General features: G+C 39.2%; 1 protein-coding gene across 3 annotated transcripts; it reads left to right on the top strand.

Moving 5' to 3' along the window:
- The first annotated feature begins 726 nt into the window (after positions 1-726).
- ARRDC3 (arrestin domain containing 3) lies at positions 727-20,989 on the top strand. Of its 3 annotated transcripts, none has more exons than XR_010909338.1 (8): positions 727-1,280; positions 10,432-10,513; positions 12,543-12,690; positions 14,854-14,956; positions 15,744-16,000; positions 16,113-16,275; positions 17,229-17,418; positions 18,381-20,989. XR_010909338.1 is itself a non-coding variant. In XM_060761773.2 (8 exons), the coding sequence occupies exons 1-8, from the start codon at positions 1,001-1,003 to the stop codon at positions 18,435-18,437; spliced, it is 1,245 nt and encodes a 414-aa protein (XP_060617756.2). In that variant the 5' UTR covers positions 730-1,000; the 3' UTR covers positions 18,438-20,989. The 3 variants fall into 3 exon arrangements, 2 of the variants coding, with proteins under 2 accessions (XP_060617756.2, XP_060617758.1); XM_060761773.2 differs by having other exon boundaries at positions 730-1,280; positions 17,264-17,418; XM_060761775.2 differs by lacking the exons at positions 727-1,280; positions 12,543-12,690 and having other exon boundaries at positions 10,430-10,513; positions 17,264-17,418.
- Positions 20,990-25,603: the final 4,614 nt, after the last annotated feature.

Below are 25,603 nucleotides of genomic sequence, written 5' to 3' on the forward strand. Positions count from 1 at the left end.
GTAGCCGACTGGCAGCCAGTGGAGCTGGTGCAACAGAGGAGTTGTGTGCTCCCTGAGCGCCGCTCCTAGAATCATAGTTGGAAGAGACCTCATGGGCCATCCAGTCCAACCACCTGCTAAGAAGCAGGAATATTGCATTCAAAGCACCCCTGACAGATGGCCATTCAGCCTCTGTTTGAAAGCTTCCAAAGAAGGAGCCTCCACCACACTCCGGGGCAGAGAGTTCCACTGCTGAACGGCTCACACAGTCAGGAAGTTCTTCCTCATGTTCAGGTGGAATCTCCTTTCTTGTAGTTTGAAGCCATTGTTCCGCATCCCAGTCTCCAAGGAAGACAACCTGCCCATTGGACCATTTGAAGATTCCGAACAGTCTTCAAAGGCAACCCCATGTAGAGAGTGTTGCAGTAGTCTATACGGGGATGTAACCAGAGTGTGGACTACCGTGACCAAGTCAGACTTTAATTCCAAGTCAGAATTAAAACTTGTACTGGACAAGTTTTAATTCAAAAAGGAATGCAAAAGGGGCTTGCTCCTAAAGAGGAAAAGGAAAAAAAAATCCTAGAAGTTGGGGTAGCAAGCAAGGAAGCAGCTTGTCTTGTTGCTCTCCAGCAACAGCCGAGTCGGGCTCTCTCTTGCTTCTGCAACACACCTTCAGCATGAGAGGAGGCGGGGGAGAGCCAAGGCAGGCCCGCGCCTGCGCAGTGGGGTTGTTTTTCACAAAGCTCTCCTTAAAGTGAGGTGGCAGCGGCTGGGCTTTCGTCTTTGTAAGGAGACCAACCGAGCTGCAGCGTCCCTTTGCAGGAGCCCCAATGAAGCGCTCCTAGAGAAGAACCACGCTGGTCCTGCCTGTTTTTCGCAGAGCAATACAGATCAGCGTCAAGGGGAAAGTCTCATATTTTTTTTCTATATGAGATCTTGACTCTCCCTTCCTTTTTTTCTCCTAAGAATATATTTTTATAGACTTTGCTATCAACAAAAAAATAATAATAATACTTTCAACATGGTGCTGGGGAAGGTGAAGAGTTTGACCATCAGCTTCGACTGTCTGAATGACAGCAACGTCCCCGTCTATTCCAGCGGGGACACAGTCTCAGGAAGGGTGAATTTGGAAGTCACGGGGGAAATCCGGGTGAAATCCTTAAAGATCCACGCCAGGGGACACGCCAAAGTCCGCTGGACCGAGTCGAGAAATGCGGGATCCAACACTGCCTACACGCAAAACTACACGGAAGAAGTCGAGTATTTCAACCACAAGGATATCTTGATCGGGCACGAAAGAGGTGAGCCTGGCTTTGCCCCATTCATTCCTCTCTTTGATTATTATTATTTTATTTATTTATTTCCCCCATCTGTTTCATGTTGCTTTCTGGGTTGGTTTTCAAAGATGGTTACTGGGCAATAGGACCAGTAAGAGTTTGGCGTTGCAGCCTTGGGGTGCATAGCTATTTAAACCGAATCAACCTAAATGGATTGCAAAGACCATCATCCACTGCAAAAAGAAGTATTTTATATTCCCAGGAAGACTTAGCCTCCATTTGCATCCAGTGAGTGCATTGACACCATTCCTCTCCATTTAAGTGACTTCAGTATTATAACCTTGGGGTGCATAGCTATTTAAATAGAGTTGGACCTAAATGGGTGGTGATTATTACCATCTGCAAAGGGAAGAAAGACTTCATATTTTCCAGTCTCTCCTAAAAAGGGACACTTTCACCCAAAAGATGGGTTACTCAGAAATAGGACCCAATTGAGAGCAATGGCACCCATTCTTCCCCCCAGTCAGTGACTTTAGCATTATAGCCTTGGAGATATTTAAAAACCAAACATGGTTCCTGTAAAAAGGACCCAATTGAGAGCAATGGCACCCAGTGAGTGAGTTTAGCATTATAGCTTTGGGATGTAGAGGCATTTAAAAACCAAATATGATTCCTGGAAAATAGGACCCATTTGAGTGCAATGGCACCCATTCTTTCCCCAGCAAGTGAGTTTAGCATTAAAGCCTTGGGATATAGAGGCATTGAAAAACAAAATATGGTTATTGTAAAATGCGACTTATTGAGTGCAATGGCACCCATTCTTTCCCCCAGCAAGCAAGTTTAGCTTTATAGCCATGGGATGTGGAGGTATTGAAAAAACCAAACATGGTTACTGGAAAATAGCATCCATTTGAGTGCATTGGCACCCATTCACCTCAATACTTGAGATTGGGATGTAGCCATTTAAACCTACAACACTTAAAAGACCATCTTGTTCCCATCTGCAAAAGACTTTTTTATATTTTCCAATAGGGACACTCAGTTGGTGAGGATTTTCTCTTATTACGCCTTGATTTTGCATCTGAGATAGGACCCATTGAATACAATAATACCAATTCCCCCAATAAATGAGTTTAGGATGCATGCTAAAAAAAAAACCCTAGAAGACGTAAATAGATTGTAAAGACCACCTGATTACCATCTGCAAAGGGAAGACTTTTTAAAAAAAAAAAAAAATCCCACTGTCTTTCCAAAAGGGATACTTTCACCTGTGCATCCAGTTAGTGAGGAATTTCTCTTAATGCTTTGCTTTTAAACTATTTCTCCCTATATCAAGGTACCTATATGGTGACCCCCTCCCCTCCCTCTATATCAAGGTGCCTTATTAAGATCACTTATGGGGCTTCTGTGGGTGATGTCCTTTGGAGAGGGTTGCTGGGCGAGAAATAGGTTCCCCGTGGTGCGTTTTGACACTTGCTTTCAGCACCCCACGTGTACCTCTTGCATTCCCTTTTAAACTCAACAAAGTTGTGGGGAAAACGTTGTTTCGGAATATTTTTCCTACAAATGCGGATGGATAATTGGGTTTTGAAGTGAAGGAGGGGGACCCCCCCCCCCATTGAATATGATCAATAATTGCATTATTAACAGCATCCTTTCTAAGTTGGGGCAGTCAATGGAAAGCTCCCCCCTAGAGCTCTGCAAAGGATGCCTGATATTAGCCAAGGGAGTCAAAAATGGAACAAACCTCCCCAAAGGGGTTCCCTATGCTTCTGACTGTTTAATCTGTAGATTGCTATGGCACCCAATGTGGAAGTCTAGGAGAGTCTAAGGTTGTTTTTCTGAAGTTTCCACCCTTTGTTCAAAGCGGTTCAATCCTGTTTGGGACCAGTCCTGGGGAGAAGGGAGGGGGCTGCGCCTGCTCCTCCAAAGCCCATTGGCTGCAGGCGTGTCAGGTGGTGGCGATGACTTAATTCCTAGCACAAGAAAATGGGGAAACCGGTTATGTAATTGTGGCTTGCCCTTTTTATATATAGAGAGAGCGAGAGAAAGAAAGAGAGAGGAGATATATATCCTCACACACATATATATGAACATATATTTACATACATGTATATACATATCTTCTCCATATGTGTAGATATATATAGACCACATTTTTCTCTATCCCCCTTTCTCTATAAATAATTTCTCTCCCTTTCACACACATATACACACACTTATCTATATTTATGCAGATTTACTGCATATATGAGAATTTAATAGAAGCCTTTTTTGTTAAAATAAGCAAGTTGCAAATTAGCCATTCCCTTGCTTTCGAGGCAAGTCTTTTCAGCTTCCTTTTTGCCAAAAGATGGAAGAAGGCAATGTCTGCATTGAGATTAAATGGCATTTTTTTTAATCTTGCTATTCAAAGTGCACATTCTTCCCCGGGTATTTGCAATTTTCAAGAGGCACTTATTCAGAAACTAAAAGGTGCAAAAGACAATGTCCAAAATCCTGGTAGGAGACAGGCGTTAGTAGTAAAAGAGGCGACTTTTCCCCTTTTCGGGACATTGGGGATAAGCCAAAGCGAGTCTTGCACCTGCAAAATGCCCTAAATTGTGTTGTAAGCCTTGCGTGCTTCGATTTGGAACAAACAAAAAGCCAAGGGGAGTGAAGTGAGTGGGTGTACATCTATAACAAATGCGGTTTTGCCACTGTAACTGCCATGGCTCAATGCTGTGGAATCATCTTGTAGTTTTCAAGGTTCTTCACTTTCTCTGCCAAAGAGTGCTGGTGCCTCACCAAACTACAAATCTCTGGATCCCTTAGCTCTGAGCCATGGCAGTTCCAGGGGTGTCATGCTGCATTCGTTCTACAGTGTGTAGAATCACCCTGGCTTAGATATAAGGCAGCCCTTATTTGAATGCATGGAGGACTTGGAAGTTGTACCTCTCCCAATAAATGGCTTGGCTCATTCATTTCCTGTGCCCGTGTTCCTGATTCCAATGACTTAGCTAGGCAAGCAAGGCAAGGCAGGCAACCTGCAGCCTAGCATGCTCCCCGAAGCCCCGCCCCTGCACCCTCATTGGCTTGCTGGAGTTTGTTAGCCTGTTGCTAAGGCAATGCCAGACCTTGATTGGCAGGTGGATGGATGGGGAGGGGAGGGGGTGGAGGAGGAAGAGATAGAGAGAGCCAAGGTCCTAGTTCTCAAGTCTTCCAAGTTCAAGAGTGGAGCTTGCTGCATGTTTCCTATTGCTGTATTTACACTGTAGAAATAATGCAGTTTGACACCATTCTTGTTGTTCATCCACCACAGTACCCCAGTTTGACTGCAATGTAAAGTTTGACCCTGTTAGCAGTCTTTGCTGCTTGGCTGCCTTAGGGCCCTTCAATATAATGCCTTTATCATTGTTTTGCTTCAAACTATGACATATATGTATGAGGTCTATGCAGCAACTCCTTTAAAATTTCACATCCTGCTGCTCACATCAGAAGCCTCATTGTTATAGTAAAGGCTTCAGAATCCCTTCACCAGAAGCATTTTAGATTTTGGAATAACTGCATGATATATATTTTATATATAGCCCATTGTGTGTGTATGTTTGTGTGTATACAGTGAACTCTAAGTTAAGCAGAACTCAAGTAAGTGGAACTCGCAAGTAATCTGCAAAAAATCAAAGCAATAATACTTTAAAGAAAAAATAAAATGCTTATATAATACATTAAACCTTTGTTGCATTAAATTAGATCTTTATTTGCTTTTAATTACTGTATTTCAGTATTGATATCCAGCATTTATGGTATGGTCTTGTTTGGGAAATAGTATTAGTTAGGCCTATTTTTAATAATCACTCAAGTAGCCAGAAACTACATTTATCCAGTATCAACCAAATCCCCATGAATTAACTGAGAGTTTGTTGTATCTTGCATATACACCAGGCATGTGCAAACTTCAGCCCTCCAGGTGTTTTGGACTCCAACTCCCACAATTCCTAACAGCCTACCAGCTGTTTGGAATTGTGGGGGTTGAAGTCCAAAACACATGGAGGGCCGAAGTTTGCCCATGCCAAGAATTAATGCAGTTTGACTCCATGGTGACTGCCATGGCTCAATGCTATGGAACAATGGGAGCTTATTTATTTATCGTATCAGAAGCAAACCAAATGTATTTTAAAATTGGCGTTATGCTAAGTGACCTTTGACCAGTAGCTGGCCACTTGGGAATGCCTCTGGTGTAGCTATAAGAAGGCCCTCCTTTGTGCACGTGGCAGGGTTCAGGCTGCATTGTAGTAGGTGGTCTGGGAGCTTATTTATTTATCATATCAGAAGCAAACCAAATGTATTTAAAAAACACAAAGTTTAAAAACTTGGCATTATGCTAAATGTCATTTGACCAGTAGCTGGCCACTTGGAGTGCCTCTGGTGTTGCTATAAGAAGGCCCTCCATTGTGCATGTGGCAGGGCTCAGACTGCATTGTAGTAGGTGGTCTGTGGTTTGCTCTTCTCCACACTCGTATATCGTGAACTCCACTTTGAAGCAATCAGGAGCAACTTGCAGCAATCATGGGAGTTGTAGTTTGGTGAGGCAATGCTATGGATGCAGAGAGATATAAGATCTAATGATTCCATAGCACTGTGCTACTGGCAATAAACGCCAATCTTTAAACACAAAATCCAGTTGAAGTTATGCTAAATGTCCTTTGAGCAGTAGCTGGCCACTTGGACTACCTCTGGTGTTGCTATAAGAAGGTCCTCCATTGTGCATGTGGCAGGGCTCAGACTGCATTGTAGTAGGTGGTCTGTGGTTTGCTTTTCTCCACGCTCGCATGTCATGGACTCCACTTTGAAGGAACCAGGACTTGCAGCAATCATGGGAGTTGTAGTTTGGAAAAGCACCAGCCTTCTTTGGCAGAGAAATATAAGCTCTGGTGATTCCATAGCATTGTGCCACTGGCGATAAGAGCCAAGCTTAAACACAAAATCCAATTGAAGTTAATTTTACATTTGTGTGCATGAAAGTGAGTTTGACATTATTTCAAACATTGTATGTGTTGGGCAGTCAGAAAGAGAAGGTGTCAACTCTCTCAGCCATTTCTGTGGACAGTGTTGGAGAAATTGGAGGTTTCAGTGTGTGCTAGTTTTCCAGCAAGCCAAATAATGGCCTTTCTTTCCTTATATTCCACCCCCCTCTTCCCCCCTTCCCTTTAATTTAATTATATCGTGGCAAGAAGCCCGTGCTTGTTGTCACGTTCCCTCTGGCCAGCTTTCAGGGAATTGCCCAAACCGGAAGCCGGGGGGAAGGAGCGGCTGTTCTGCTCGCCTTCCCTTCCCTCCCCCGCTCAGTCTCCCTCTCTATGACGCCTACGACGAGCGCGTTAGGTTGAGCGCCCGAGCGGCTCAGCCAATAGGGTGGCCGGGGCGTGGAATGTATACTGTATGCATATGAGCGGCTGGCTGGAGCAAACTCAGCTCGCACCGGTTTAGGCCGGTCCTCTCCTGCTCGAGTCTAGTCTGTGATTGACAGCTCAGCAGTTGTTTACCACAGCGCGGCGGCGGCAGAGGCTTCTCTGGCTTGCGAAGGCTGCAGGGAAACTGCTGAGCTGGCAAGAAAGGAAGGAGGAGAGAGGAGGCGAGAGAGCTGGAGACTTCTTCCCTCTGAATGAAATACACAAGGAGCAGAGCAAGGGAACCTAGAATGTCTGAAAGCTCAACACTCTCACCACACCGTTCTTCAGTAAAATGAAAAATGCTCTGAGCCCTTAGCAAGAATTTTGAAATACTCCCAAATCCAAAACGGCCCACCAGTGGCTGAGAATATATTTTGAATATTTTTAGTATTAAAAAAGAGGGCACACTGTTGTTTTCTGATGGTTCAGTATATAATAATAATAATTAATAATACTCCTGACCTCACAATTGTGTTAAAAACAAAGTTGTAGGTTTTTTTGGGCTATATGGCCATGTTCTAGAGGCATTCTCTCCTGACGTTTCGCCTGCAACTATGGCAAGCATCCTCAGAGGTAGTGAGGTCTGTTGGAACTAGGAAAATTGGGTTTATATATCTGGAAAGACCAGGGTGGGACAAAGAACTCTTGTCTTCTGGAGCTAGGTGTATTGCCTTCGACAATACAAACAAAGTATGGATTGCTGATGTTGCAATCCTAGGCAGCAGCAGGATTGAAGAGAAACAACTGAAAAAGCTGACACAATATAATGATTTAAAGATCGAACTGCAAAGACTTGGACACAAGCCAGTCAAGGTGGTCCCAGTGTTGATGGGCACACTGGATGCAGTGCCTAAAGACCTTGGCCTGCACTTAAACAACCGGCGCTGACAAAATGATCATCTGCCAGCTGCAGAAGGCCACCCTACTGGGATCTGCACGCATTATTCGCCGATACATCACACAGTTCTAGACACTTGGGAAGTGTCCGACATGTGATCCAATACAACAGCCAGCAGAGTGTCTGCTGTGGACTAACGTGTTTCAAATTTTATATATATATATATATATATATATATATATATATATATATACACACACACACACACACACACACACACACACACACACAGAGCCCTTATGCACTGAGCCCTTAGCAAGAATTTTGAGATATATATATATATATATATGTGTGTGTGTGTCCTGCTTTTCTCTGTAAACGACCCAATGCGTCTCACAACATATTAAAACAGGACAACTCTAACAGCATCTAGAACAAATAAAACCGTCTATAAAATAAAACATAAGCATTTAAACAAGTTACTATTGTTGCAATGCACACAAGGTTTGATTCCTGCCCCCAAATTATGAAAAATGTGTACAAATTTACCTCAGGCTATTATATGCATAAGTCATAAATGAAACATCAATGTATGATGGACATATCCCAAGAAATCTTATTTACGTCTATTTTTTTTAAAATCAGGGATCCGAAACACTTCTGGGCCCAAATGTTTCTGATAAGAAATACTTAGATGTTTGTCATTTGGTTTGTCCTCATGTAAGCCGCTCTGAGTCCCCATCAGTGGCAGGGTATAAATAAAGATTATTATTTTGTATATAGGTATGTGTATGGGTCCTTCTACACAGCCATATAACCCAGACTATCAAGGCAGAAAATCCCACAATATCTGCTTTGAACTGGGGCCCTTTCTACACAGTTGAATGAAATCCCACATTATCTGCTTTGAATTGGAATATATAGCAGTGTGGACTCAGATAACCCACTTCAAAGCAGATATTGTGGGATTTTCTGCCTTGATATTTTGAATTTCATGACTGCGTGGAAGGGCCCTGTGTGAGCTGAGATACATATCATTCTGGAGGTTTTTTGTGGGGAAACAAACCCATCTCTTTGTCATTTAATGAAGGGAATGAAGGATGTCTTCTGGAATCATGGCCTCTTTCCCTTTATGAAGGAAGGCCTCCAAACCTCAGGGCCCTTCCACACAGCCCTATATCCCAGAATATCAAGGCAGAAAATCCCACAATATCTGCTTTGAAGTGGGTTATCTGAGTCCACACTGCCATATAATCCAATTCAATGTGGATTTTATACAGCTGTGTGGAAGGAGCCTTTGTAATTGTTACAAGCTGTAACAATTAGCTTGGTATAGCTTGGTTTTAAATTTCCCCTCACCACCCTCAAGGAGATGCATTTGAGTTTTATAGGACTTTGGGCTAAGCTTTCTGGGATACCAGTGGTGGCTGATGCCCACTGGAGATGCTTAGAGAGAGCAGCAAATCCAACTCCAAAGTAATGCATTACCCAAAAGAGGCCTATTTAAGGCACTGAGTAGACCCAAGATCAGGCATAAGCAAACTTCAGCCCTCCTGCCAAGTTGACGGTAGGCTGTTAGGAACAGTGGGAGTTGAAGTCCTGAAGGGCCAAAGGTTGCCATGCCTCCCCAAGTTCATGTCTACCTAAACTGCTTTTCTGCATATTTAAAATGATAACAATTAACAATTCAAAGGACTGGGAAGGTTGCGCTTTAAGAAAACCTGAAAGTCAAACCAAAGAAAAGCTTTCTGGTATTTTCAATTACTGTGTAGAGATTTTACAGTGTGTCACAATATTCAGTTGCTTGATACTTTCCAAGTATCCTTCAGAACACAAGGAAGTTTTGTATTAGATGATCTGACTTTTTGTTAGCACCCTGCCCTAAATATTTTACAATGGTGTAGCATATTAGCTTTCTTAGGACTTAATAACATGGTTAGCAGCGAATCAGTATTGTTTTGAATTGTGCTGCTAAGTAAACACTGATAAATGGCTTTTACAAAATAGATTAGTGATCACATTGCTATATACATGAAAGATATCGGTTTTGCCCCAGAATAGCTTATATCTGCATTTAGGTAAAGGTTTCCCCCTGACATTAAGTCCAGTCATGTCGAACTCTGGGGGTTGGTGCTCATCTCCATTTTTAAGCCAAAGAGCCGTTCTTGTCCATAGACACCTCCAAGGTCATGTGGTTGGCATGACTTCGTGGAGCGCCATTACCTGCATTTAGATAGAAGGCAAGGAAATGGAGGGAAGGGGGAATGAAATGATTGAATACTACTGCTACTTCCCTTCTGAATTTAAAGATACAAGCAGTTCCTAAGTTACAAACTACTCATAGTTAGGAATGGGGGTGAGACAACAGGAAATGAGAGGAATTTATGCCTCAGAAGGGAAATTCATTCCTGAAAAAGTTATTATGGGAAAAAGGTGTCTCCACTGAAGCTTTATCACCAATCCATGTTTCCACAACAAGTCATTTTTTTTCCAAAATGGCAATGATCACAGGGACAGAAAATGAGGTGAAATCTTCTGAACAGGCACAGACAGCAAAATTAACACCACAGGGTGTTAACCCTTCCTTAGGCTAGCCAAAGCTTTAAAAGTATCCATTTGGATTAATTAAATTTAAAAATGTACCTGTTCTGACTTAAAAATTCAGCTTAAGAACAAACCTACAGAACCTATCTTGTTCGTAACTTGCGAACTGCCTGTATACCAAGAATTGCTAATGTGGCCAGCTATTAAGGTCAGTGGAGCTACACAAGTGAAATGCAGCTTCTCCCCTCCCTTATGATATTAACTTTCTTAGTTAATATTATGAATGTTATCCTTTATAATATATTATGATATGTGTATAATGTTTACAGGTGGAATAGCATATTGGGTTTTTCCCTCCTAGATGACGATAATTCTGAAGAAGGCCTCCACATCATTCATTCAGGACGGCATGAATATGCATTCAGCTTTGAGCTTCCACAGACGTAAGTATATGCTATACCTGAGCTATGCAAAAAGACTATCAAAGAACACACTGGCAGAAGATCTGTAGACAGAGAGCTCATCTGTAGAAATGGGGCAGCGGACAGAAAAAACCCTTTTCAATGGTCACAGGGATTGCATTTGAATATGCTACAGGGACATTGTCCTAATTCAACTCTTAGAGGTTGCTTTGATTCAGAGAGGAAAAATCAAGGCCAGCTCCTGCCCTTCTTTTAAAACCCTGTTATTAAATCCCTTTAAACCTCCTTAAACATCTAGAATATCACATCTGCTCTGTGCACATAGCTTGCTTTTCTTATTACAAATGGGCACAGAGAATTGATCATTAGGCCTTTGCAAGCTACTGCCATGATATCCTGCTGAATTTCAGGTGAGATCTGGTTGCTTCAATGGAGCATGTCGAAACAGATCTGCCAGAAAGGCATAATAAATCAGAATAAATTGAACAGAATGAGTATGAGGGAAATGTTAAATAAAGGTAGTTTAGACTACGGTTGTAGGGCAGTGATTATTTAGGGAAGTTTGGAATTAAGCAGATGGATGGGAGGAGCAGAAACTATTAGTTCAAAAGCAGGAGAATACAGCCCTCCTGAGTTTTAAGATTGATTAGAGTGAACTCTCTTCCATTAAGGATTCAAACATGGGATTCACTGAAACATTTATGCAAACTTATGTAAGAAGTGGTCACTTGCAGGATGTGACCAGGAAAGATGGATGTGAGCAATGCAGTTTTTCAGAAACGAGGCTGTATATGTTAACCAAGATAAGAAAACAGACATTGTTCCAGTGTGAGACATTCAAAACAACTGTAATTTTAATTCCAATGTTTTAGGTACAGTAATAGCATAAAGGAGTGTCAAGAATTAATTCTGGCTAACCAGAGCTTCAGTTATATTCAGTAGGAGACCAGAAAACATAAACGGCTGCTGTTTACTTTGAAGGTTTTGAGAAGCAGCTTTAATTCTATGTACAAATATACCATTAAAGTAATGTATGTGTCTAAATGTCTTTCAGCCCGCCCCTGGTGGCACAGCGGGTTAAACCGCTGCACTATTGAACTTGCTGACCGAAAGGTTGGCGGTTCGAATTCAGAGAGTGGGGTGATCTCCCGCTGTTAGGCCCAGTTTTTGCCAACCTAGCAGTTCGAAAACATGCAAATGTGAGTAGATCAATAGGTACCGCCTTCACATGAAGGTGGTAACTGCACTCCATGCAGTCATGCCAGCCACATGACCTTGGAGGTGTCTACAGACAACTGCGGCTCTTCGGCTTAGAAATTAAGATGAGCACCACTCTTCCAGAGTCGGACACCACTAGACTTAATGTCAGGGGAAACCTTTACCTTTAGTAAATGCCTTTCTCATGTGTGACTACTAAGAAAAAGAGTAAAGGCTAACAAAATTGAAGCATTATCCCCTGCAGACATAATTCTGATCTTGAAAACCTCTGTTAACAGGAAGTTTTCTTTACTTTCATCCTGGTCATATAAAATGTGGACCCCTTTGGAAGCGAGTTATTTCAAATAAATCTGTTTTCCTCACTACACTATTCCTGTTTTCCCTATTCCGCTGATATAAAAAGTGACCTCTGGTAAGATTAAAGTACCTCTTGGCCAGATACTCAATGTGGTTAAAATGGAGTACTTGAATTTAAGCGAGTTTAGCTTCCATTCAGTTCAGTGGGACTAACTAGTGGGAATCCAAGTACACCAGCTTAACTAAGTTGTGGACTGTGCTAATCTATCCTTTGTAGCATATTACAATGCAATTCCAATACATATACATTCATATTTTGAAATCTACTGAGCTGTTTAATTTTAAATACAGAGATATTTCTCCCAAACTAATTGAACTTGAAAATCCTACGAACAAATTATCCTCAACTGCATACTATGATGCATTAACAGTACAGTACAACTTATTAATTATTACCTGAATTGAGTGTATACTTAATGTTCAAAAAAGAGAAACGGAGAGACTTATTTAGTGTTGACCTTTGTGTCCTGAACAGACCACTTGCTACCTCATTTGAAGGCAGACATGGCAGTGTGCGCTATTGGGTGAAAGCAGAATTGCACAGGCCTTGGCTTCTACCAGTAAAATTAAAGAAGGAATTTACAGTCTTTGAACATATAGATATCAACACTCCTTCATTACTGGTAAGAATTGACAGAATTACTCATTCTTTTTTCCTAGTATATAAAAATAGCAATACATGTTATCTGAAATATCAAAACATGTAATGACAATTCAGTATAATGAAATATTTAAAGTATAAGAATATAATGACCCAGCAATTAGTAAGTGGTGCCATTATGTATCATAATTTAACCTGTACTTTCAGGCTGCTTGTTTTTAAAGTAATACAACTTAAACTGTTCATGTAAATATTAACTTACTCTTATATGGAACAGTTCTAGTCTTGTAAGAAATTTCAGCTTGAGAATTTGCAGCTTGATAAAGCAACGAAAAAAGAAATTGTACTGCAGTGCATTATTCATTGTTCTACTATATCGATAACTTATATATCAAGTGGGGAGAAATGATCATACTTCTGTATGTTTTCATAAATTTTTATATTGATAATTAATTAAATACTTACTAAGTTTTTTGTTCAATTTGATCTAAAAACCATATTTTCAACCTTGGTTTTTCAAATTAAAATATGTGAATTAAAATATGTGAAAATGAAACACTTAAGGAAACGTCCATTGAAACAGGGTTCTTTTGCTTCTGGCTAAAAGGGCATGTTATAGGGTTAGGCCTAGAGGACCTCATCCTCAAACCCACAAAAATCAGTAGAAATGTTTCTGTTGCTTTTTGTGAGTTTGGGCAAAGTCCTTAATCTACATTTCATGTAAGACAACAAGAATAACATAATTGGGTGGGGTGGGCGTTGAAAGATGTAAGTAGGGACAGCTGAAATCTAAGGAAATGTTGATATTCAACAATTAGGGATATTACTTCACAAAGTAAATGCTCATTGGAGCCACACCTAATTTTTAGGATTCTAGATTAAGGCTATGTTTTTAAACAAAGCATATTTGATGAAAGTATTACTGAAATTAATTAAAATTTCAAGGAATTTGTTTGGAGTTCCTTTGAAAACTAGCTTATTGTTTTACAATATGTAGCAAAAACATACTTTCACCCCTTAATTCCATGACCCCACAAACTACTGATTTAGAAACAATTTACATTTATCAAAATACAAATATTTAGCTGCCATTGCAACAAGGCAGCCTAATTGATTGCATGTGTACTTGGAAGGAAAAATCACTGAATTTAGTGAGGCTTATTCCCAGATATGTAAACATTATGGGAGTAAACCTGATCAAACACCGTGGAACTTCATATTGAATAAACATTTACAGAACTCAGCAGTACTTTTTGTTTAGAACTGTGGACTGCACCTGAAGATTTAAACCAAGATTTCTAGTCTACTTAGCTTGTGAACTTGGCTTTAAGTTAAAACCTATAGCACTTTTTGTGTTCTAGGATTGTACTCCTAGTTATAAAGATTCAGGCACAAGTATTAAAAAGAATGGCATCTATATTGAAATAAACTTGATTAAAATCATGCTGCAGGTCTATTCATCCTGTTACTTTCAAAAGATCATTGTATCTTTTGTTTATCTATCACATAAAGGTTACCTAAGATCCTCCCTGCAGTAGAAAACTATCTTATTTTTAATGTGTCTTATTTTTAATGCTGTCTATACACACCATCAGTTACTGTCCACCCTTTTAGACAGGAGTCTTTTACATAATGACCTGGAGATGCCATGCCTTGAACCTATAAAGCATACACTATTATTATTATTATTATTATTATTATTATGTGACAACTTTTTCCAACAAACTTAGGTACAGAGTTCAGTGAGAGAACTGTAGACAGCTTAGAGTTTTCTCTGTACAATAGTTTTATCTTTTGAATTAATGCTAAAATAGTGTTTATATAATTTGATCTCATAGTAAGTGTGTATGGGAGACAACACATTATCCTGGAGTATTATGGTACTTCCTTTTTCAATTATAGCAGTAACTAGCATTGATCTGACAACCAAGCAGGTGTCAGTGTCCAAACCTGTGCTTATAGCTGCTACTCCAGACAGACTATGATGATTCACAAAGAGGGGAGCAGCAACCATCATTCCAAACTCTTAAGAAAAATATCACATTTCTAAGATTCTTCATACTTTTTGTCCTGTTTTCTAATTACACTCATTAAAAGACTAAACTCTACATAGTCTTTAGAGCTAGCTAATATCTCCAAAGCTAAAAATGTCATTGTGAATATCTCTCTTCTGTTTTCCTTTCAGTCACCCCAAGCAGGCACAAAAGAAAAGACTCTGTGTTGCTGGTTTTGTACCTCAGGCCCAATTTCCTTAAGTGCCAAAATTGAAAGGAAGGGCTATACCCCAGGTATGTAAAAGAAACAGTGCGTGTTCATTCTCTCTGTCATTTATCTTGCTTTCTCAGTATATGTGTATGGTTGCAGTGTAAAGTAGTCATAGGTGGGTTATTTAAAAATTATTTAGTAAAATAATGTCCTGAATGCCAGCTCATCCGCAGGGCATGTAAGACATATCTGTTTCGACAGGCCTTTGATCTCTGATATTGTTGTTTTTAAATTGTTTTAAATTGTTTTTAAATAGTATTAGATTTTAGCCTGTTCTTGTAAGCCGCTCCGAGCCCCAAGGGAGTGGTGGTATATAAGTTTGAATTATAAATAAATAAAGAAATAAATAAATAAAAATCTGTATATGTTTTGTTGAACTGCATTAATGTATGGGTTGTATATACAGCACAGTTCAGACTTCTACTAATATGAGTTTGGCAGCTGTCATGGATAATATGAAGTTGCAGATCTTCTAATCTTGATAGGGTTGATCATGAATGTTTTCATCATTGCCCAAATTCTCAAGAAGAATGTCATATCTTGCACTATTATTTGAATTTATTTATTTATTCAGTTTATACACTGCTTTTCTCACACCATGAGATCCAAGGCAACTTAAAATAATTTAATATGGAAATTAGCTCAAATGTAATATTACAGAAGTTAAAAACAATTGAACAACTCTTGTATTAAGAGCAGAGAGTTAAAAACAATTTAGAAAAAAATAAAAAACATAATTTTAAGATTACAGTGTAGGAGGAATACTTTTGTTTTTATCTAACATGGGTGTTTTGTGTTGTGTTTTTCAAGGTGAATCAATTCAGATCTTTGCGGAGATTGAGAACTGTTCTTCCCGAATGGTGGTGCCAAAAGCCGCCATTTATCAAACACAGGCATTCTATGCCAAAGGGAAAATGAAGGAAGTAAAACAGCTGGTTGCCAACTTGCGTGGAGAGTCCCTCTCATCAGGAAAAACAGAAACCTGGAATGGCAAACAGTTAAAGATTCCACCCGTCTCCCCCTCCATCCTTGATTGTAGCATAATCCGTGTGGAATATTCACTAATGGTAAGGAAGTGTTTCAAAATGTCAATCTTTAGCACCAGCACTCATTTTTCGTTTGTTTGTGGGAAGAGGGGCTGATTCAGATTTTAACAACTTCTTCTTGCTTATATTTTAGGTATATGTGGATATTCCAGGTGCAATGGACTTGTTTCTTAATCTACCACTTGTCATTGGTACTATTCCTTTACACCCATTTGGCAGCAGAACATCAAGCGTGAGCAGCCAATGTAGCATGAATATGAATTGGCTTGGTCTGACACTGCCTGAAAGACCAGAAGGTAAGTTTTATCATACAGAGCGCATAATGTTTACTCCCTAGGTCTGTAATTCTATTAGCATCTTAGCAGTATGAACTTAGATTAGTGGTTCTTAACCTGTGGGTCCCTGGGTGTTTTGGATTACAACTCCCAGAAATTCCAGCCAGTTTACGAGCAGTTAGGGTTTCTGGGAATTAAAGGCCAAAACATTTGGGAACCTACAGGTTGAGAACCACTGACCTAGATGAACCTTTTATGCAAACAATACTCAAGGAAATCATCCAAGACTCTCCACATTATATTTCCATGAGGGAGACATTGAATATAAATATCCTTGGGGGGGGGAAACACATGCAAAACCTGAACATTTTTGAGCTGCTGCTTAATTTGTTGAATAATTAAAAACATATTAATTTAATCTACATTTCACTGAGTTCAAGGAATATATGTGGTTATTCCTCTTGGTCGTTTTATCAAAACAATTTTGAGAGGAAAGTTGGGTTGAGAAAGGATTTTATGGCTCAGCCAGGACTTGGGTCTATATCTCTAATGTCCCAGTCCAGTATGTCAATTACAGTGATTTACAGGCAGAATAGAGATGTCTCAGAGCATAAGTGCTTTGTGGACAGAATCGTCTATTAACTATTTACACATATTTATTTATTTATTTAGCACCATCACAGTACATGGTGCTTCACAATTAAATTAACAAAATACTTCTTACCTAGATTCAGAGAGGTCAGTATTTAGCCTCCTCCCAACAGAGCCATGAAAAAGAATGTAGATATGCAGATGTATGGTCAAATCTGTTGGTAGACCTGTTTTAGAGTCTGACTGTAACTTGCCATGACTGCCCAGAACAGTTAAAATTGAAATACCAGCAGCAGTTGAGCCTTTCTGAGATCTACCTTGTGCAAATCACCATAACTAAACTTTAATATATTTGTCATGTTGTATATCTTGACATGCATAAGAACATTGTTCGAACTGCGTGTACTTTTACCTTCAGCACCTCCTAGCTATGCAGAAGTGGTCACTGAGGAGCAAAGACAGTCCAGCCTAGCACCTGCAGCTGTATGCGACGACTTTGAAAGAGCGCTTCAAGGACCATTGTTTGCCTACATCCAGGAATTCAGATTTCTGCCTCCACCACTTTATTCTGAGGTAAGATTTATACGGCCACAGTTAAGCCTCACTTTCCATTGTAAAGTTAGAGCATGCTTGCACTTTCCTGTGAGAGGTCCTAAAACAATGTGATCAGCTGATAGAATCTACAGATCATCCTAAATGATCTTGCTTTTTTGCTTACAGAATCATGAGAAAACGGGAGGGGTTGTTTTTCTGTCCTCACTCAGCCCTCTTTTGTATCCCAAAACCTGATTTGTATGGTTGGAAAACATCCTTTGGGTTCTTCGGAGGAGACAGGAAAGCAAAAGCATGCCCATTTTCCCCAGGCTGCAATTCTAATTATTCAGTAGAAGTACATGAAATGAATAGGAATTTGAGTCAGCATGGTTAAGATTAGACTGTTAAATTAGCACATATTTTTCTGTCATAGTTAGAGTAAATACTTGCATAGTGTTCATTCTATGATCAAGCTTTGCTTCCTTATGTGTTTAAGCTATAAACTAAGTTACAATTAAAAAGTGGCAAATATCTGTACAAGCTGCTTTTATTTTTCCTGAGATTACTATAAACATAGTTTAAAACAAATATCCCACTTCATGCGATTTTCAAGTTAGCAACTTTGGGGGGGGGGGGGGGGGGACCTTTAGTGTACTTGACCTCCCAGTTCTTTGCACAAAAGATGGTGGAATCCTATGTTGCATTGTGTTGCTTATAGTTCTTTACACTGATACATGTGATGGTTTTTGATAAAATATTCCATACATAAACAGGAGTTGACAAGTTTTTTTCCTGTTCTTTTCTTAATGTATTGTAATTTAGCAAGAATTATTAAACAGCATAATAATAAAAAGCAAAATGGTATGGGAGTATAATACTATTGTAGTTTTATGATAAAATATTACTGTATCTCAGTATTTTCAAGTAATGTTGTCCTTTTAATCACTTGTTTTTGTATTAGAAAAACCATTAATCCCTTGGTTTTTTCCCTATTTTCCCAGATTGATCCAAACCCAGATCAGCCCTCAGATGACACACCATCCTGCCCCTCTCGCTGAAAGAATGCTTCCTAAAAGTTGGTTTGGGTCAGGATTGCATTTTCACCATGTTGAGGATAAAGGCAGCCACGGAGACACACTTTACAAGGAAGGTGTTGCCTAAAAGGAAAGGTGAAATAATGAAACAACCTGTGATTATGCTTTTGAAGCCTACAGCAAACATCATAGGACTGCTCTTCATGCTTGAAGATCTGAGTTTCCCTCCCTGTTGTATACTGGCACATACTAAGAGCAGCCTTAATAGCCTACACTCGTGTGTCAAAACACTCACCGTGTTTCAAGGGGGATAACTTCCTCTTTTGATTTGAAAATTTGCACATGCTCAATGCTTTTGTTGTGCGGTTCAGTGTCACTACAGCTTTTTCTCATTTATGTTGGACTGTTTTTAACCCCTTCTAACCTGTTTGTGGTCCGCACAACAAGGAGCGAAAGAAAGCTTTTAAAACTTTATGACAAATGCACTGATTTTTTTTATTTAGAAAAAAACAAACAAACAATATAGTCTGGACTTTCCTGCATATGCTCAGAATGGTCCCAGTAAGACTGATTCATGCATCACCTCTTCAGCTTGGATCCTGTTGTGGATTTATTACAAACATCAAATGCCTTCAAGCCAATCCTTGCTGTATGTTTTGCAGCCTACTGTAGTAGACAAGCAACAGATATGTGAGGCGAAAATGAACAGAAAGAGGAAACCAATAGGAGTCTTTGTCAAGATTATATACATTCTTGATTCCTTTTTAAGAATTTGTTGCCTTTCTACTATTACCACAAAGAAGAATTTTGTTACAGACTGCCTAAAATCACTTAATCTCAGGTGAACTCATCACTTGCCAAAATGTTGAAATGCTATTTGTGTTTATGTTGCACTGCTGAGTTTTTTTTTCTTCCTCTTCCTGTTTTTGTTATTTCATTGTTTTATTTGAATGGGGGACTTGGAAAAGGGACATACACAAATTAATACATCCTATTATCTTCACAAAACACCATCACCAATAAGAAAAGTGGACAAATGAAGAGTATTTAGAAGAGCCGCAAGAGCTTAGCACCCAACATTTTATCTGCCAAGAGTTACTGGAGAAAAGTTGTGTGTGGTTCATGTAGGAGTTTCTTTGCAATTGGGGTGAATAGGGAAAAGTGAATTTATTTTTTTACATAGGTATCCTATAACCACTTGCTTGCATGGAATATCTGTAGTGTTCTTTTAATCAGGGATAGAGGGAGCTTTCTCTGAAATAGACATTATTATGTCTTAAAAGATAAGAAGAAAATAGCTTTCAAAAAGAAATTCCCCGTGAGCACTATTCAGATTGCATTCCCTCCTGGACGGAAGAATCACACAGAACAAAGTTAGTAGCCATTAGTAATTGGCAGAGAACTACTTTGATTTTGGAATTCAGAGCAGGATTCAGCCTGCATTACAAGGATTCAGTGGATGATGGGTGTTGGGGCTTTTGGCTCAAATGCTAGCATTTCGGCATTAAAGATATTCATTGACGCACAACTGTTCTCTTCAGAAAGAAACTTGTGACTGATTCCTATCAAAATCAGCCATGCTAATGTTCCAAGTGACAACTTGGGTTAGTTGACCCACTGTGATAACCAGAGTAATGTAAAGGTTGCTTTCTCTGGGCTGGAAACCCTCTAATTCAAATCTTCCTTGCTGTTGAGGCTTCCAAACAACAGGATAGGCTTTTCCATAAGTGGCCTTTAAGAAAACATGGACAGAAATCCATGTTTGAACAATAACAGGGTGAATAAACAGTATACAAATGAGTCACGTTTTAAGTGATTCACTTAAAAGAGTTCAGCCTTCAGCAAGCTAACTACATATACTGGATAACAAGATAACAGAATGATGGAACATTTTTTTTGCATCTTTTCGAGCAATTTTGTGAATGTCCCTCTTCCGCAGAATTTTTAAAAAAATGTTTTAGTGAGAAAGTGGCATAACAGGGCATTTGGTGGTGTCTTTCGTTTAAAGGGGGTTCTGTTTTTTTGTTTCAACCAACTAGGGAACAATTGCTGTTATGCATAGCATTACATTTATCACCACACAATGGATGTTTCCATATGAAGCAGGATTGACCAATATTGTAGTAATTGGCATTACATCACAATAATTTTGTGATCAGACTAAAAGTTGTAAACACTATGAAAAAAATAGCTCTTACAAAAATTTACTCTTTTGTGGCATTACTGTTATCTCTGATTTCTGAAAATATTGGTCAATTGCTGGACATTGTAAAATATGAGGTTCAGAACTGTAGTCCAGTATTTGAAAATATAATTTTAAACAAATAAAGGGGGGGGGGCAGGTAAATAAAATCCAAAATGTTAGAAAAAAACAAAGTGCAATATTTAATGTTTGCTTTATAGATTATATTCATTGGCTGTTTGTATTATATTTTCCTTTTTATTTTCTTCTTTTTTTAGTTTGGTGCTGAATATGTCCTTGTAGACTCTGTTTTGAAACAAAACAGTATGTGGAAAACAATTTTTTCCTATTGCTCTTCCTTGTGGATAATAAACTCTTTTTTTTACAAAACAAATCCTTTGCTTGAGGTATTTTATGTTAAGAAATGCAAAACAATGAATTTTCTTACAATTAAAACGAGTTGAATTAAACTGCAGATATGGCATTGAAGCACTTATGTGAAAATAGGTCACCTACAGATGAAATGGAGCTTTCTTCAATTTCTTAATTCTCATATTGGTTCACCCAAAGGCATCACCAAACCAAATTGACCAGGTATAGGGTAGTGGTGGCGAACCTATAGCACACGTGCCAGAAGGAGCATGCAGCGCCTGAGTTTGGGCACTCCATCTCTAAAAGGTTCACAATCAATAGTCTAAGGAGAACATAGAAAGCTAGAGATGCAATTATCAGTTTAAAACACAGCATACTAATGAAGTGTACATATGATTTTATCCTAACTCAGGTTGCTTCTAGATTTGGAAGAATATCCATATGTTTTACCTACTGTGAAAAGAGCCACAGTCCCTACCATATGAAGCTACACCCTTTGACTTTGCATTCCCCTGTAATTTCCTTGCTCCTTTTGTGTCAATTCACTCCTATAGGTATTTTATCAGTTTTATCCAGCAACAGAATTCATTTGTCTATTTTTGTAAACTGCTTAGAATTTATAAATCACAAAAACATGCTAGCACCAGTAATATATAAAGGGGGTATTTGACAGGAGCTACTAGAAGGATAACAGTATGGTAAAGTTGAGCAAGCTTCAAATACAATGCTCGCCAAAACACTAAAACATGCCTGCCCAAGGAAAGGACCTTCCTCTGTCTCACCACAGGTCAATACACTCTGAAGACATGGGAGAAATAGGGCCTTCTCAGCTGTGGCACCCCAATTGGGGAATGACCTCTCCTTGAAGGCTTCAGTAGCCTCAGTGTTGGATTTCATTAGGCACCAAATTAAACATGGCTAATCACTAAATGTCTTGGGTACCAATTCCTTCACTACAAAATATTCCTACTTGTGATTTTAAATTGTTTAGTACTAGACCTACTTTCAATTTCTATAATTTGTTTAGCATGTTTTAAATCCATTTGAATTATTTTTGCTCTTAAAATATTTTGATCTTGTAATAATGGTTCTACTTGCAACCCACACTCCTTGAATATTTTAATAACTAATGAGATGTGTACGTTGCAGATGATCCTAGGAGCTGGCTACTTAGTTGAGCTCAGGCAAGAAATGGTGGCTATCACAGAGTATCTATAATCTTTCTGCCCCTAGTCATCTTGCCTTGATATGAGCTGCCTTCTACTATTTTTAGAGATAGATCCTCATGACCTGCTTGAGCCAGAGGGGCAAAGCAGACACTACTGTGCAGAAGCCAAATGCTACATAAGATTGTGTCTGGCTGTGTATTTTTGACCCATCATGTTTCATAACAGAACAGCAAGCCTGTGCTGGTTCCAGAAAGAACATCTCTGTTGTGAATAAACGGAAGTATTCTGAGATGTTGTTGCTGAAGGCAGCAGCAGCCAAAGGACCCCAGTTTTCCATCACTTCTCATGCCTCCACCCTTTATTCTTAGTTTATTCTGTATCCCTCACATTGCAGAAAAAGAAAGAAAAAGAAGGAAAGAAAGAAAAAATCAAGCCCCTTTGACACAGCTGAATAAAATCCCACATTATTTGCTTTGAATTGGAATATATGGCAGCGTGGAATCTCATAACACACTCACAACTGCCTTGATATTCTAGGTTATGTGGCTGTGTGGAAGGGCCCTTAGAGGCCTGAAACCAGAGAGGATTTATCCTTGATCTGCCTAGGACCACGTGTCATTTTGCATGACTATGCAGAGCTCTGCAGAAAATATATCTGTACTGACTGAAAATACTTTGGCACTATCACTGAAGCCTGGTGGTACTGTAGACCAAACCAGAATAGACAAAAGTTATGTAATAGTGGAAGTTATTTTAAAACTGGTGATGACAAGTGATAGTTTTAGGTGGCAGTGAACCCTATAGCTTTGATGCAAAAGGAGTGTTAGATAGAATTTACAAAGCATGAACAACACAGTTGAATCCAAAAGAGAAGGGCACATTTTCCTGTAAGTATCCTTCTTGGTCATAGATGAAGCAGTCAGGTTGTTGACTCCCTAATGGCCCTATTAATATAAGACTGAGAATTGAAAAGTAACACTAGGTTCTTGTGGGTTTTTTCGGGCTATAGAGCCATGTTGTGAGGTGTGAGGTCTCCAAAGGACCTCACACCTCTGAGGATGCTTGCCATAGATGCAGGCGAAACGTCAGGAGAAATGCCTCTAGAACATGGCTCTATAGCCCGAAAAAACCCACAAGAACCTAGTGATTCCAGCCATGAAAGCCTTCGACAATACATTGAAAAGTAACAGTTATTTTCTTTTCTTTTTGTTTTAAGAACTAAGTTTGTTCCTGATTGATGCCATATTACCCAGTGCATAAAAACTTATTTCCTACTATGCATTTTATTCTCCTATGGCATAAAATGTGTCCAGCACTACCTTAGAATAATTCCTACCTTCACCCCTCTGTTTCTTAAACAAATATCCTCACTTAAAATGTATCTATTCTGTAAAATTAAAGCAATTCAACACCACTTTAACTGCCATGACTCGATAATAATAATAATAATAATAATAATAATAATAATAATAATAATCTTTATTTATACCCCGCCACCATCTTCCCCAATGGGGACTCGGGGCGGCTTACATGAGGCCAAGCCCAAATAACAAATTACAACAGAGTAAAACCAAAAACACAAACAACAAACAACAATATCATATTTACATAATAATAAAAGAAAAAACATATAAATACATTAGCAATATAAAATTACAATCACAGTGACAATGGGTGGACCACAGGTGCAGAATAAAATGATTAAAAACTCGGGTGCGATAAAAGGAGGGGCAGGTTATTTGCGAGGGGAGCTCAATTAAAAACAATGCTATGGAACCCTAGACTTGTGAGATTTTTCAATTGATGGGAAGTCACTTTGTTATCTCTGATCAATGATTCCAGAGATAACAGGGAACTTCCTCCTACTCTGCTTATGTTTCCAAATATGGTATGAAAGGTGAAGTGGAATCCCATGGTCAACTGTAGTCACTGACTGGAGATAACAAAAGGATTTCCATGTCTGCTTCTTGCTTTCTCAAGTGAGTAGTATAAAAAAGACTCTCACTTATTCCATAGTCTCAGCCTCTAAGAACAAAGTTGAATAAAGAGCAAGCATTCTTCAGGTCAGAATCCGAAGGCCAGATTAGGATGACCTATGAGCCGTATTGGATTTACTGACCGAGATTATCGTACTTTCTCCTGAGTGGAAGTTTTCAAAGTAAGAAGGTGAATAGGCAAATAAAACTATACACTCTCAAGACACATTTCATTTATAGCTACTAAATGGCTTCAAAACTGTAAAACACATTTGCAAAGATGTGGGTTTAAATGTAGGTATGTGACAGCTTGTCGCCCTCAAGGGCTACATATGGCCCTTAAGCTGCATAATTCCCACCATTTCTGTTTTCCCTATGCCACCCATCACCTATATGGTCAATGATATTAGAGAAACATTTTGAAAAATGGGAGAAGTAGAGATGGATATTCCAGGGGAGAAGTATAAGAGGAAATCATCTCCCCACCTTTCCACTAGCAGGTTTATTTTGAGTGGAACTCCCATGGGCAGAAATAAAAATGGATCCATTGGTATATGCTAATTCAGCATCAGAGGCTTTGATTAAAAAAACCTACCCAAGATTCTGTTTCTGTTGCATATAAATCATGATTTCTTCTCTCATTTTTTTTCTTTATTGCAATGCCTCGCCCAAAAATAATATTTTGTTCTGTTAGCACACTCAGTTCCCAGGTAAGGAAGGCAAATGATATGTAGAATAAGTACAATTAGGTAGAAAATTCAGCACATAACACCAACTGTATGTACTTTGAAAAAACAAAATGCTCTGGTAATAAGTGCATTCAATGAATACCTGGTAGTTCTAATGTACCTTTTAATTGCTGTTCATCAAAAAGAAATTCAGCAGATCACACCTTTTCCCAGCATAGAGATGAGGCAATGTGGAATCATAGGCAGCTTCTCTTGCGAATTTGCCTTGCAAAGCAATTAAAAACTCAAAAGTCTGACTAATAAGAAAAAAAAGTTGACCATTCAAAATTAATAGAAATAGAGAAGGAAGCATGCCCTTCATATCAAGCAATGATATCAAGAGAGTGTCTCGATCTGACCAAAGCCCTGTATAGTCTGACACCATGTTTGCCATTGTGAACAACCAGTTGTCTAAGGAGAACTCATAAGGAGAATATGAGGACAACACTGTTTTGCCTTCCAACCAATTGTCAGATACGTGCTACTTTTGTTTCTGAAAACAACATACACAATCATCATGACCAGCACCCACTGAAGAGTATTAGGCTCCTTCCACACCAAATCCACACTGAACTGGATTATATGGCAGTGTTAACTCAGATAATCCAGTTCAAAACAGAGATGGTGGATGAGCTACCTTGATCTTCTGAGTTATTTGGCTATGTGGAAGGGCCCTCCGCTTCAATGCATTTATCTTATGGAGGAATGAGCCACACTAGTCACAAGCAGCCCCCAACCTATTTTCATGCCCTCTGCTGCCCCT

Source organism: Anolis sagrei, chromosome 2 (genome assembly GCF_037176765.1).
Source record: "Anolis sagrei isolate rAnoSag1 chromosome 2, rAnoSag1.mat, whole genome shotgun sequence".
NCBI lineage: Eukaryota > Metazoa > Chordata > Lepidosauria > Squamata > Dactyloidae > Anolis > Anolis sagrei.

Coding starts and splice junctions, on each gene's coding strand:
- ARRDC3 (XM_060761773.2), top strand. CDS start 1,001: ATGGTGCTGGGGAAGGTGAAGAGTTTGACCATCAGCTTCGACTGTCTG. Junction 16,001..16,112: donor GTGTGGAATATTCACTAATG/GTAAGGAAGTGT, acceptor CTTATATTTTAG/GTATATGTGGATATTCCAGG. Junction 17,419..18,380: donor CTCCACCACTTTATTCTGAG/GTAAGATTTATA, acceptor CTATTTTCCCAG/ATTGATCCAAACCCAGATCA.